This window comes from Alosa alosa, chromosome 19 (genome assembly GCF_017589495.1).
Source record: "Alosa alosa isolate M-15738 ecotype Scorff River chromosome 19, AALO_Geno_1.1, whole genome shotgun sequence".
Lineage (NCBI taxonomy): Eukaryota > Metazoa > Chordata > Actinopteri > Clupeiformes > Clupeidae > Alosa > Alosa alosa.
Window position 1 is genome coordinate 25,209,197 of NC_063207.1, and position 12,870 is coordinate 25,222,066.

At 44.1% G+C, this 12,870-nt stretch overlaps 1 protein-coding gene across 3 annotated transcripts in view; it reads right to left on the bottom strand.

Moving 5' to 3' along the window:
• Positions 1-12,870, bottom strand: part of cdin1 (CDAN1 interacting nuclease 1) — a 58,921-nt gene that overhangs the window by 31,674 nt on the left and 14,377 nt on the right. For all 3 annotated transcript variants that reach the window (XR_007191830.1, XM_048227865.1, XM_048227867.1), the window contains 3 exons: positions 9,136-9,208; positions 554-633; positions 127-176 (listed from right to left, as the gene is read on the bottom strand). Coding sequence is in view for 2 of the 3 variants with exons in the window: in XM_048227865.1 (XP_048083822.1) it covers positions 127-176; positions 554-633; positions 9,136-9,208 (203 nt within the window). In the remaining variant the exon portion in view is untranslated. The remainder of the gene's footprint in view (positions 1-126; positions 177-553; positions 634-9,135; positions 9,209-12,870) is intronic.

The window sequence follows — 12,870 nt, forward strand, 5'->3', positions numbered from 1 at the left end:
AGACAGGATGAAAACACCTTCCCCTCTCAAGCAGAACTTTTATGTCAGGTGAGGCTCGACACATCTCATCCCCCCTCCGACGGCTCCTCGTCAATTTGGGGCTTAAAATTTTATGGGAAAGGATACTGTTTGATGCAGTCAACCAGCGGTCCATAACAGCAGTCATTTATTGTGCACTGAAAAAGAGGCGGAAGAAATATTACGGCGCAGCAGGGCTGGGGGGTGGGATGTGTATGTGTGTGTGTGTGTGTGTGTGTGTGTGTGTGTGTGTGCCATTAAACAGCAACGGCAAGGAGAGGATACACTCGAAACGACGGCTCGGCTTCACGGGCGGCTAACGCTGGCGCTGGTCACGTGACTTTATTAGCACAAGATCCTGAGGTCTATCAACACTCTTCTTTCCTGCTCTGTGAGGGCTGCGTACTGAACATTTACTGGCAACATGGCTGTTATTTACAGCTGGGACATAAGGGAAGGTCAATCTCATAATCTACTGCCTTCAAAAACAATTCAAGGCAAAAGCCAAAAACAAAGACTTTGAATTACACCTTACCTGAGCCACATGATTAGCTAAAGGGAGATCTGGGATCAAAGATGGCTCTCTCAGCATGTTGTTCAGGACTTGCTTCGAAACTGTGGAGAACAAAAGGAGGAAAACAAGTAATGAGCAGACATGTACCATATAAACATCTAAATATATACCTTTCCCAGGTCTATGTCCCTGTACTGTGTGTGTGCGTGTGTGTGCATGTCTTATCATTGCCCCTTTTTTTCTGATGCTAAATTGGGTGAGGAGGTAGATTCAGTGTCATCCGTGGCGAAGCTGACGCAAATGACATATTTAACATCAAATATGCTGAGGAGCGTCGTCTGTCTCCTGCGCTCAATTGCGCAAGTGCTCGGAGCCTATTGAGATCTTCCCTAGATAAATGTTTCCCTCTCTGGAGCTAGCGCCGTGTGCAGTTTATCTATGTTATGAAGGATGAATATTTTGCATGTTTCATCCCATTCCAGCACCGCTAACAGCATAAATCAGGGCACAAGCCAGCCGGATTGATTCTCCATTACTGAAGAGCCCAAGGAGTCAGAGAGAAAAAAAAAATCCCTAAATCATTTTTAACAGATTCGGATTAAATGGATTGTATCATTGTGTGACGAAATGGTTGAGAAACACCGTTTTAATGATATATACATATGGCCATGACAGAGCTGCTGTTCAGGCTGACAATTTCAGGAATGTTTCTATCCATGGGGTGAGAGTTACAGAGTGGAATGCCTCCTCCTCCCCTTCCCTTTTCATGAATCTGATGCACCTGGCATACACAGTGTGCAACCCAACCCAAATGCTTTGGCAATAGAGTACAACATTATGGTCATGCTAATAAAGCTTCTTTTGAATTTGAATATAGAAATGAAGAGAGAGCGAGAGTGAGAGAGAGTGAAAGAGAGTAAGAGAGAGAGAGAGAGAGAGAGAGAGAGAGAGAGAGAGAGAGAGAGAGAGAGGGAAATCATCCGTCTGCAAGCCAAAAGGAGTTCAACCAGGAGACAGGACTAATTAGGGCCTGTTAATATGAGCCATGCCCAATGAAATAGCATCAACCTACAGTTTGGCTATTTTTACAAGACCTGCTTCTGTGGTTCTCCTCCCGTATAAGCCTCTATTGGCTATAAAGCCTCGTTACAATACCATCACCATGCTAAAACACATAAAAATGATCTGCCCCTCCCTACACACCTCACACTCCCTCCCTCCCTCCCTCCCTCGCTCTATCTCTCCAAGGTGCTGCTCCTCGCATCTCATATCAAACCCCTGGAAGAGGAATAACAAATATGCTACTGTGATCCCAGGTCTATTCTTCCTGGTGTTAAAGAGAGTCAGAGAAAGAAAGGGAGCTAGCAAGAGAGAGAGAGAGAGAGAGAGAGAGAAAAAGGAGATGAGGAGAAGAGGAGGGGGAAAAAGAAGGCAGAGAGAGAGAACAAAGCTCAGTCAGCACTCCTCCTCTGGGGCTCTGAGAGGAGAGAGAGAGGGGGGGGGGGAGAGAGAGAGGAGCAGGGAGGAAGCGGCAGGGCCCGGACGCTTTATTTTCGCCACTCATTTTTCTCCCGGATTGGTGCCTTCACACACGGATCCATACGGCAAGCAGGGTTATATTTTCCCCTTGAGTTAGGACACCTCATGACAAATGATAATGGATAATCAATAAAGAGGGGGGTGCTGGTGGTGGGGGTTGGAATATGAGGCAGCAAACTTTATGAAGCCAGGAGACATATTACTCCCCAACACTCGTTTCCCTTAACAAAGTCACTACTCGACTGTGCCTAATAATCTGAAGGAAAATCAAAGGACCCGCAACCACATCAGCAATATTGGCAACTTATTCCACTTTAATGGCATTTTGATTGATTTTTTTCCCCACCTAATGGTACTTTTATAGATTTGACGCTGCTCCTGCAAAACAGTGGCGTGTAATAAACCTCCCTGAAGGCAAGCAGCAGCCATTAAAGCTCTTGTCTTACTAGCACTCATAATTGGAGGTTGACCACCATCACATCTTGGTGGTTCAAACCCACCACATACGCTTGAAGGCTGGGGTCAGATTGTGTTCCATCTTTCCCCTCCACTTGTCTGTCTGTGTGTTTGTGTGTCTGTGTGTGTGTGTGTGTGTGTGTGTTGCTGATGTGGTGGTTCTCCGATAGGACATGATAAGGGATGAGGAGGTTCTTCCTCAAACTCGCCACCACCACCTCGGCACCAACCTGCTTTTTTGAAGGATGGGGTTAAAAATCATCGTAAAAGGGCCGACCTTGGAACTGACATTGTGGGGTTTCAGCCGCGCGCTGACCTGCTGAAAATGGAAGGCAGGCGGCTCGTAAATCAGGCGGCTTTTAAAATGAGTTTACCCTAATGCCCATTCATCACACGCCGTAATGCCATTTGCAGGCTGGGATTCGCCCGAGCCTGAAGCCTCCATGGCTGTTGCTGCCGTCGCGCACAAACGCCGCAGTAAATAACAACAGGGCCCAACATCCGCGCATGGCTGACGCCTCCGACATCAGCATGCATTTATTAAAGACACCCCCGCCTCGCAAACACACGTATACACACACGCACGCACACACAAAAGGCTATACAAACACACATCAACTCATATATACACTTGCACTGTAAACACACACACACTCTCACTACCACGACACACCAACCTGCATTAATCAACATACACATATTGACACACATTAATGTTCACACATACAATACACACATACGCAGAATAGTCAGGCACACACACACACACAAGTCTCTCCGCACACACGCCACCACCCTTTCACACACAGAAGATTCACACAGATTGCACTCACAGTCACACATGCACAAATTACCGTCCCCTACAGACAAACACACACAAACACAAGCACACACGCACACACGCACACTCACTCGCCACAGCACACATCACCCACCCTCGCCCTCCCTTGCTATCCCTTCCGTACATATTACACCTACGCACAAAGCCCTGCAGCGGCACATAACACACAACAGCAAACTGTAAAGATTCGGCAAATTTATTGTAATTGTCCCGCGTCGGCATAAATTGTGATGGAGGTATCCCCCCTGCAGAAGAGTGCATAGGAAGACAGAGCGAAGGGGATGGGAAAAGGGGCCCAAGCTTCTCCAGGGACAGAGACAGCAACACTTAAAGTGCTGTTTGCCAAACAGAAAAGCAATAAAGAAATAAATAAAACCCTGCCTTCATCACCGGCGCAAGTCTCAGACCACGCTCTAATAAAATGATGAATGGTGGAAAACATACAAATGCTGCCTCGCCTTATTTCTTTTCTCTTGAAGTCGTTTTCTATGCTTTTTTGTATTTTTGTATGTGTGTGTGTGTGTGTGTGTGTGTGTCTTTTTTCCCCTCTCCTCACCTCCTTTTCCACTAGGGTGAAAAAGTCATTATCTAAATCAGAAAAATGGAGAGAAAGCTCATTAGAAGGCAACATTTGTTGAGGGAGGACCATGATAAACAATAACGAATGATGCTCGTTATTGGCCTTGACACTGATGAGCTCCTCGGCAAGTTTGTTTATTAATTAAAAAACCCACTTTTACCCCCCTCTCCCTTAGACACCCCCCACTCCCCCATCCTCACTCCCTCTTGTTCCTGTGCACAAGCCATTGAGCTGCGAAGGGGCGTCGTACATCAAACTTCATGGCGCGGAGGAGAGACGGGACCTGATAATGCGCGCCGCTAAAGCTGATTTTCCATGATGAATCTCGGAGCATATAAATTGGCTAATATCTAAAAACATTTACAGATACTAGAGGAATTGACTACTTGTGGGACGTGATGGATGGCCCCGCTCCACGCTGGCGGACAGCTCCGCAAATCTCTGCAGCTGCCTAAAGCCCCTCATTTGATTTTCCAATTTACTTTTTTTTTAATCTATCCTCCTGTACAGAGCAAGAGAGAAAGAGAGGGAGGGAAAGAGAGGGAGAGACAGAATGTGAAGGAGAGAGAGAGAGATAAAGAAAGACAGAGGGAGAGGGAGAAATAGGCTGCTGTTCTTTCTCTGTCCTGTACACTCTAGTGGGGTGGTGGTGCTAGCTGGAGATGCACTTTAGCAGAAGAAAGAAAAGGAACTGAGATAAAAGAGAGAGAGAGAGGTGAAAAACAAGGAATGAGAAAAACGTAGAAATTAGCAATACAGAGTGAGGAGAAAAGGGAATACTAGGAAAAGAGAGGAATGGGAAGGATTGAAAAATGCATGCCTGAAAAATAGAGGGGGAAAGAAAGCAAGAGAAAGAGAGAGCGAGCGAGTGAGAAAGAAAGAGAGAGGAGAGAGAGAGAGAGAGAGCGAGCGAGAAAGAAAGAGAGAGGAGAGAGAGAGAGAGAGGAAAGGGAAAAGAGGCACTGGTCCCAGTAGGGTTAGTGGGGCAGAACTGATCTGCTTCCTCTTGATTCTCCGATAGCGGTGAGCAGTGTGGGCCTGGCAGCCAGGTTCTGCTGGGTCACAGCATTAGGTAGCGCTGCGGCTGACTTTAGCTCCACCACTGGACAGCCGTAATTAGTATACTTGTCAAGCCAAGAGGTAGCACTCGCCTGCTTACCTCATGCCACCTCTCCTCTGCCCTCCTCCCTTTCTCCACTCCTTCTCCCGCTCCCTGTCGCTAATGACGTGCTCCCTATGCTCATTACTCAAATCCGCGTTCACCCTTTCCTGGGCTGTGTACTCTGCCTCCGATCACCGGTTGTACACACGAGCTGCAGGACTGATAGTGCTATAAACAGGCTCTACTATATCAATCTCCCCATTTCACCCCAAACAGCCCACCACTAGCCCCAAACCCCACCATCATTCAGGCCAGGAGAATAAGCTTGTGGGTTCCGTTTCCCCCAAGAACCACATCCATTCGAGTCATTCAGTTTTATTTCTATGATGTCTCCACACACCAAATGAGACAGAAAATAGCGTATCTATTTATCATATTGGGCATTTATCATAACAGAAAAAAGACATTTAGCCAAAAGTAAAATGCATGTACAAGCCTTTGTAGAACCTTCACAGGGACAGACACAGCTATGGACACACAAACCCAGAGACAAGGACACTCCTTCTGAAGATGAGAATACATCTTACAGAGGCTTAAATCACAGTGTTCAAACTCATGTGGTAGGAATCTAGTTTCATCTATAACCCTGGAAAAATGGGAAAAGACCAAATAGCCAGCTCCTTGTCAAAAAAACCTTAAAGCTAAATCTACCTTACCTCAAAATCACACAAATAAAAGTGGGAGCAGAGCAACAAAGGGAAGAGGGGAGGGAAGAAAAAAAGACAGATGACAAAGAGGGGAAAAAAGAAAGAGAGAGAAAGGAAAGAGGGAGACTGCCATCTGTTCTGTTGACAATGAACTGTGGACCTAAACACCCACAGACACTAAGGAGGGGAAATAACATGGCACCTAGAGTTCTACTACTTACAACATAATTGTCGCCATCACTTGCAACCATTAGGAAAGGTAACCATTAAAACCATTTGCCATGGTCACTGTCCTTAAAGAGATGTTTAGAGGCATTTTGTAGTTTATTCTGGGTAGAGAAATGGAGACAACTGACTTTAATAATGTATGCTCTCCCTGTAGTTCCACTGTCCATTGTACTGGCTAAAAATCTACATGCATGAGAGACTGGCCAAATTTGTAGATTTTTGTTTTTATGAAAGGTGAAAGCTTCTAAAACATCAAGTAATAAAAAAATAACAATATGTAAAAGAATTAAGGGCATCCAATGTGTAATACTGCACATAGTGAAACAAAATTGTGCTACGTTAAATAATAATATTCTGTACATGTTTCAAAAATTAAATAAAATGTCATCTTACGGAACAAATGATTTTTTCAAAACATCATGATATTCAACTGAATCAATATTCCCTTCTTCCCTCATCTGCATCACAAATAGGGGAGTTATGGATATTTGGATTTTTTTTTTTAATGTGATAAGGCTGCTTTAAATATACTAATTTAATTGAATGAGTCTGCTAAACTTTATGTAAGTTCATGCATGTGTATGTGACTGTGAGGTAAGGGGGCGCATGCACACACACACACACACACAAAACCAGCCCACTGAAACCAGGGAAAAGAGCTGAAGCAATTTATAACTACATATTGATCTGGCACCAGTGATTGTATGTACATTCTGCAGTCCCACAGGCACAATTTACTGTGTCTCTTTAATGCAAAGGAGAAAACAGGGGAATAAGAAAATGGTGCTGGCTGGGGCTAAAGTCACTCCCCAAGTCTGGAGCAATGTCCCTTACATTGAAGTCTATTGATCCATGCAGTCTGTCAGGCATGCATACACACACACAAATACACACAGACCAACACACACACTCACAAACTGAGGTTGTAGGGTTTTGGGGGAGGGGAATGATGGATGTTTTGCCTATAGCCCTGAACAAACCTGTTAGCTAATTGCCAGCAAAGACAATTATCCCTGCATTGTTTCATAATGGAAACACATTACAAAACTCTAATATACACACAGGGAGATTCAATGGTTTGACCGCGGAGACCATGTGCACAGAATTTCATTGCCAAAGGCCAGGCAGGTCACCGTTGAGATGGAGGAGGAGAGAGCGTGTCAGAATAGAAGTCACTCGGACTGAATGGCCAGCTAGCAGCTTCCGGCATCGGGGAGCCTAATGCTACGAGTCTGATGATGGAGAAAGAAATCCAGCAACATGAGAGGCATGCTCAGCTGTTGCACAATAGAATAGAACTTGGACAATACATTGGAAATATTGTGCTATTCAAATCAAGGACACCATCATACTGTCTGGTGTTGAAATACTGACTGTAATGTAATGGAAAAATAAAATAAAATATGGTCTTCAGATAAATGACATGGTTGACAAAAAATATGTAATTTAACACAATTTAGTTGCTTAAATGGGAGAGGCATATACACAAAAAAATATAATAAAAACAATTTAACCAAATTTATGATGCATGGTAACGACAGCTAATTCTGTACAGATGCCTGGCTACGTTAGCACTAGCTTCCCAGAGAGGGTTCCCCTGACAGACAAAATACAGACTAGCAGTCCAGAGGCTCCCTAGTATTCTCTGGAACACAGCCCCGCATCAGAGGCTGCTCGGACTACTATTTTGACAAGCGCTGGATAACGGTGGGTCCAAAGCAATCACAGGCTTGACGTTGACAAATGGCTGTGCTGTGGTGAAGTTGAAAATAACACACATCCACTTTAATCTCTTTCTTGATTAAATCGAAGGCGTACAGTTTTGACATCATGTGATTCACTCATAAAGCACCTACTGACGCTTTTTCTTGCCAGGATGTGTCCATTGAAATGATATTGAAGCCGTGTGCGAGCATTGGGAGAGTGGGCTGATACATGTGTGTGTGTGTGTGTGTGTGTGTGTGTGTGTGAGAGGAGGGAGAGAGAGAGAGAGAGTTGAGGATGAAAGGGAAACGAGATACACAAGTCCAGCGCTTACAAAAAGGAATCTCAAAACCTACAGGCTATGACATGGGGTTAGGATGAAGAAAGGGTACCACAGGGGGAGACAAGGACAAATAGCAGCTCAGACAAACAATTATGTTTCTTTTTGTCTGTCTTCCAAAGGGAGCTACAAGAGGACATGTCCTTTCCTGCCATACGAGTACACCACCAAAGCTGTTATTTACATGTAACATACAGATGAGAGAGCGATGAAAGGTGTATATATGATTTTCTATCTCTGTCAACATGTCGAGACCCATCAGATGTGCTGAACGTGGCGTATCAGGCTTCACTTCACACAGGCAAACTGCATTAGACAGTACACAATTACAGAGCTGCTCCACGGTCACTTTGAATATCACTCATATATCATTACAACTACAAGCCTGGCCTTAGAGCACGTACAATGGTAAATAGACTCCTAGTCATCAGGAAAAATCAGTGACAACTCTATTGTATTTTGCACCCCACATAGCAACTGATGGATGGTTTTAACTTAGGTTAAAACCTAAACCTGTTATATGAATGTTTTCCAGCCATTAACATTCTAAAGATTGTGCACAGAAACACATAATTGTCAAAAGACATGAGTCAAATAAATGAGTGACATTTTTGTGTGCATCACATGTATTTAGTAGCTAATGTGTATTTATATAAAATATTTATGTAAACATGTTTTACTGCTAGTAGTAGATAGTTCACTGTGCGTCAGTAAGGAGTTCCCAGAAAGCCACTGTTTGCTCCCCCTAACTTTTATCACAGTTGAATTTTGTAAGCACAACTGACACAAAGGAGCAGAGAGGGGGAAAGTGTGTGTGAGTGAGCATGTGTGTGATAGAGAGAAAGGAAGGGAGTGAGAGAACGAGAAAGAGCAGAAACAGAGAGGGGGGGAGGGTTATAAATAACGTTGATGAACTGAAGTAGCATTGATCTAAACAGCAGTTAAGTGGTGGGTGGTCTGCCCAATGCTTAATTGTCAGTCATCTGCCCCAGGTACTACTGGTGGTGGGGGCCTGGCACTCATTAAGAGCTGTGTGGGTTGAAGTAGCAGCAGGGTGACTGGGAGAAGGAGGAGGAGGGGGTGGTGGAGAGGGTGACTCTACTCACATGCCGTGCCCTCCTGCTCCTGTACGAAGCGCTCCACCACGAAGCGAGCCAGCAGGGCGGGCGACAGGTCCACCTGAGAGCAGAGGGGAGAGGACAAAGACTAAACAGCAGTACAATAACCACAACAACCACAACAACGACAAGAAGAACAGGAACAAGACAAAGAGGGGAAAAGGGGGGCGAGAGGTGGCAGCCATCAGCCTTCTGCCCCAATCAGTGATGGGCTCGCTCATGCCGCCAATAGCAAAGGGTGGGGGAGAGGGGGTAAGAGGGGTGGGATGGGGTGCTCTTGACAGTTTCTTCACTCTGCAACCACAAAGCGAGAAAAGAGGGGGAATTATCACTTTAAGTCGCGCCCACTCAAGACGATTCTTACGAGCATTATGTGGAAGTGGTTACACACAGCATGAATGCCGTAGCCAGTTCCTGTAATCCCGTTTGCATTTGTTAAAGGGGCCCCGGCTCTTCAGTTGAGCCTCTTCAATGGAACGATCCTCTCTTGTTTCAGATGTCACTCTGACTTTCAACGGAGCTCACATTAATTGGCAACCGACAAACCGTTGTTTTGTTCAATGTTTCACTATGGCTGGTAGACGAATGTTTAAATGATGTGCTTTTAAATGTTTTTAAGTGCTTTGTTTGAGCAGTATTTCTGCGTTGTTTTGGCAAATCTTCCTGGTCCAGGTGGAAACAGTTGATAGTGAGGCATAGCCAGCAGCAGATAGGGAAGGTAAGACCAGGCTGAATTACAAGGAATAAAATGGGTTTTCCAGGAAACGGTAACAGTCAGACACAAACACTGCATTACTCACTATGTTAAATACCTAAATTGAAGACGTATGATATTTAATGTATCTATGTGTTAAAAGTCGTCATATTTTACCCAGATTTATAGAGGAAACCTTGAAAACAGGTCACTCATTCTCCAGTCAAAGATAGGACAGGTCTGCAAGATAGTGAAACCGTCATGCCTGAAGCTGCCATCATACGAAGAGTTCGGGGGGCTCTCTTACGGAGAGCCAGAGGACCTGTAACTGCAGCGCACCTTTGAAGCTAAAACACCTTGAAAAGCTGCGAGGGGCAGGCGAGGAGATCAAGGCTGAGTTTGACGTGCGGCGCGGCCCTCGCGTCTGATTTCGCCGTCTGATTGCAAAGGCGATGCTTGACAGAGACAAGGAGGCAGGCCTACCCCTCAACACCCCTCAATACCTCTCGGCTTCTTCTGTCGTGTTCCACCGCGTATAACCCACCTCACCGTGATGGAACAATAGAGGCTAATTATCAAAATATCATTCACTGAAGCACTCCACGGACATCAAGGGAAAACAAATGAGAAGTGTAACATACAACATATTCAGAGTGTATAATTTGCGAATCAGGGAGAGAAAAAATGAACAAAGGCGTAGCGGAAGCACAAAAGGAAAAAAAAAAGATCTTATTACCCCTCCTGCCTCTTTAGTATATTAAACACGGCCGGCCTGCTTCAGCCAGATCCCTGCTGCAATGAAACAGGGCGTCATTATAGCCGGGAAACATTTTTTCCTCTTGTTAGCATAATTGGGGCCTAAAAAGTGAATCCTCGGCTGGCTCATGGCTCGATTGTAGCGTTTTATCTCTCCTGTGATCCTTCCGGGTGCTGCTAGAAGCACTCAGCGCTACGCACAAAGAGATTTACCGGTGGTGTTATTTGTTAACATCGCCATAATTCTGCATAGAGAGTACAGCCGCACGCAAGACCAAACATGTCTATAATTATTACGGCGAGCAGCAGCAATGGCATTCGTCTTCATTAAGGATCCTGGAGGATTCTCTTTTTTCCAAGTGAGAGCTCTCTTGCCTCCTTTAGCCTGCAGGTCTATCTCTTTACCGCAGTGTGAGACTCTTGCTTTTTTGCCTTTTCTGAAATTCTCTCATGTTTTTCTCTCTGCATCTCTCATTGTCTATAATTGTCTTCCTTTCAGTGCCCCCCACCCTCTGCCTCCCTCTCTCCCCCCACCCTCTCATTTGAAATCTCTGGATAACAATTGCACACCAGCTCCAGTAACCCACATCAAGGCTGACACATGAGAAATGGCAGCATTACCCAAGGTGGGCCGGTCTGAATATGGACCAGCTGATTAGTTCAGGTACTTGCATCCAGCTAATTTTCATATTAATCATGGGGCTATTCCCCTCCAAAAGTCAGACACCTCCACTTGAGCTTGAACGTGAACTGTAAGTAAGGCTTACAGCCTCCCGCTTACAGGCACGACGTCAGAAAAACCATTTCAGCCACCAGGAGTTAGATTTATTAGGGACAAAACACTCTTCGTATAAACTGGAATTCTAATGTTAGACCTCATGATCCTGAAAACAGGAAATAAAAAGGGAGAGAAGGAACACATGTGTCCGCTCATATACACACATAGTTTCACACACACACATACACACACAAACTCTGTCTTATACACACACACTACAAAAGACAGGAAGGAAATTATTGAAGTTTTCCTCCATTTTAATAGTTACCACTTACTGGAGATAAACTGTCTCATAAAAGGACTTTGACTACATCAATTAGCAGTCGGAGGGATCATACATGGCTTTGCGTAAATGTTAAGAAGCCTATTTATAATAACTTTTAACTCTGTTAAATGGCGTGTACCATTATCTCAAGAGTTGATGTTAATTTACTAAAAAAAAAAAAAAAAAAAAAAAAAAAAACACGTTGTACTGATAGTGAGCTTTTATCTGTCACAACAAATACCACCATTTCTAGACTATGCTGACCTGTGTGTAGGTCATACACCTACTAGTGCTAACCACATGAACTGATTGTGATGACTGTGTACTGTCTCATTATGATCATTGTAAGTCTCAAGACAGAAAGATCTAGTGCTCTAGACTTGTGAATTGTGTGGATAAAATGTGTCCTCTTTTTCCATGTAAGTGATGTTTAACTCATAGATATGAAATGGTGTTTTCAAAACTGTAGGTAAATAAAATATATCAATCTGTCAACAGTTCAGCAACAGTATGTATCATAATTTATAAGACCCTAACTCATGTGATGTTATTTCCTTCACTTGTTTTAAGGTTTTAGTTTATGATTGAGAAGAATTACAAACAGAAACCATATTATCACCAACATTCTGTTTGTTGCTCATCTAGAAAGGCTACTGTATAAAACTTTTACTGTACTATATTTTACTGTTTTACTTTAACACTAAGATGCTTAGATGGCTTTACATATTGCATATCAAGTTTACATTTTTAATTGAGCATTTCTGCATACGGTATGTTTGACATATTTTAATTCTGTGTCTCAAACCTGTCACTTGATTATGAATTCACTAATACGACTTGTGGGTATGTGGGTACTTGAGGATAGCATCTTTACCTGAGCAACGAGCCCCAGGAGGGAAGGCCATCTGATTAAAGATCTGAGTATTAACCCACTTTATCTTTATTATTATCTGAGTAAACAGTGAGTCTGTGGCTTTATGCGATGCATTTAAAGCAATCCCGGGGCTACCCACAGACCAGCCAGCCACCCTACTAAATGCAAGACACCTTAGGCCCACCAGACCTCTTTTCACTAGCCATTAAACCTTGAGTGTAACCCAATGTTAATTGTTAATTTGCTGACTGGCTGCAATGCACAGGAGACACTGCTAGCTGTGGGGGGAGAGCCCCATTCCTTCTTATTAATGTGATATGTAGGAACTTGCCCGTGTGTAACACTTTAATGGCCAC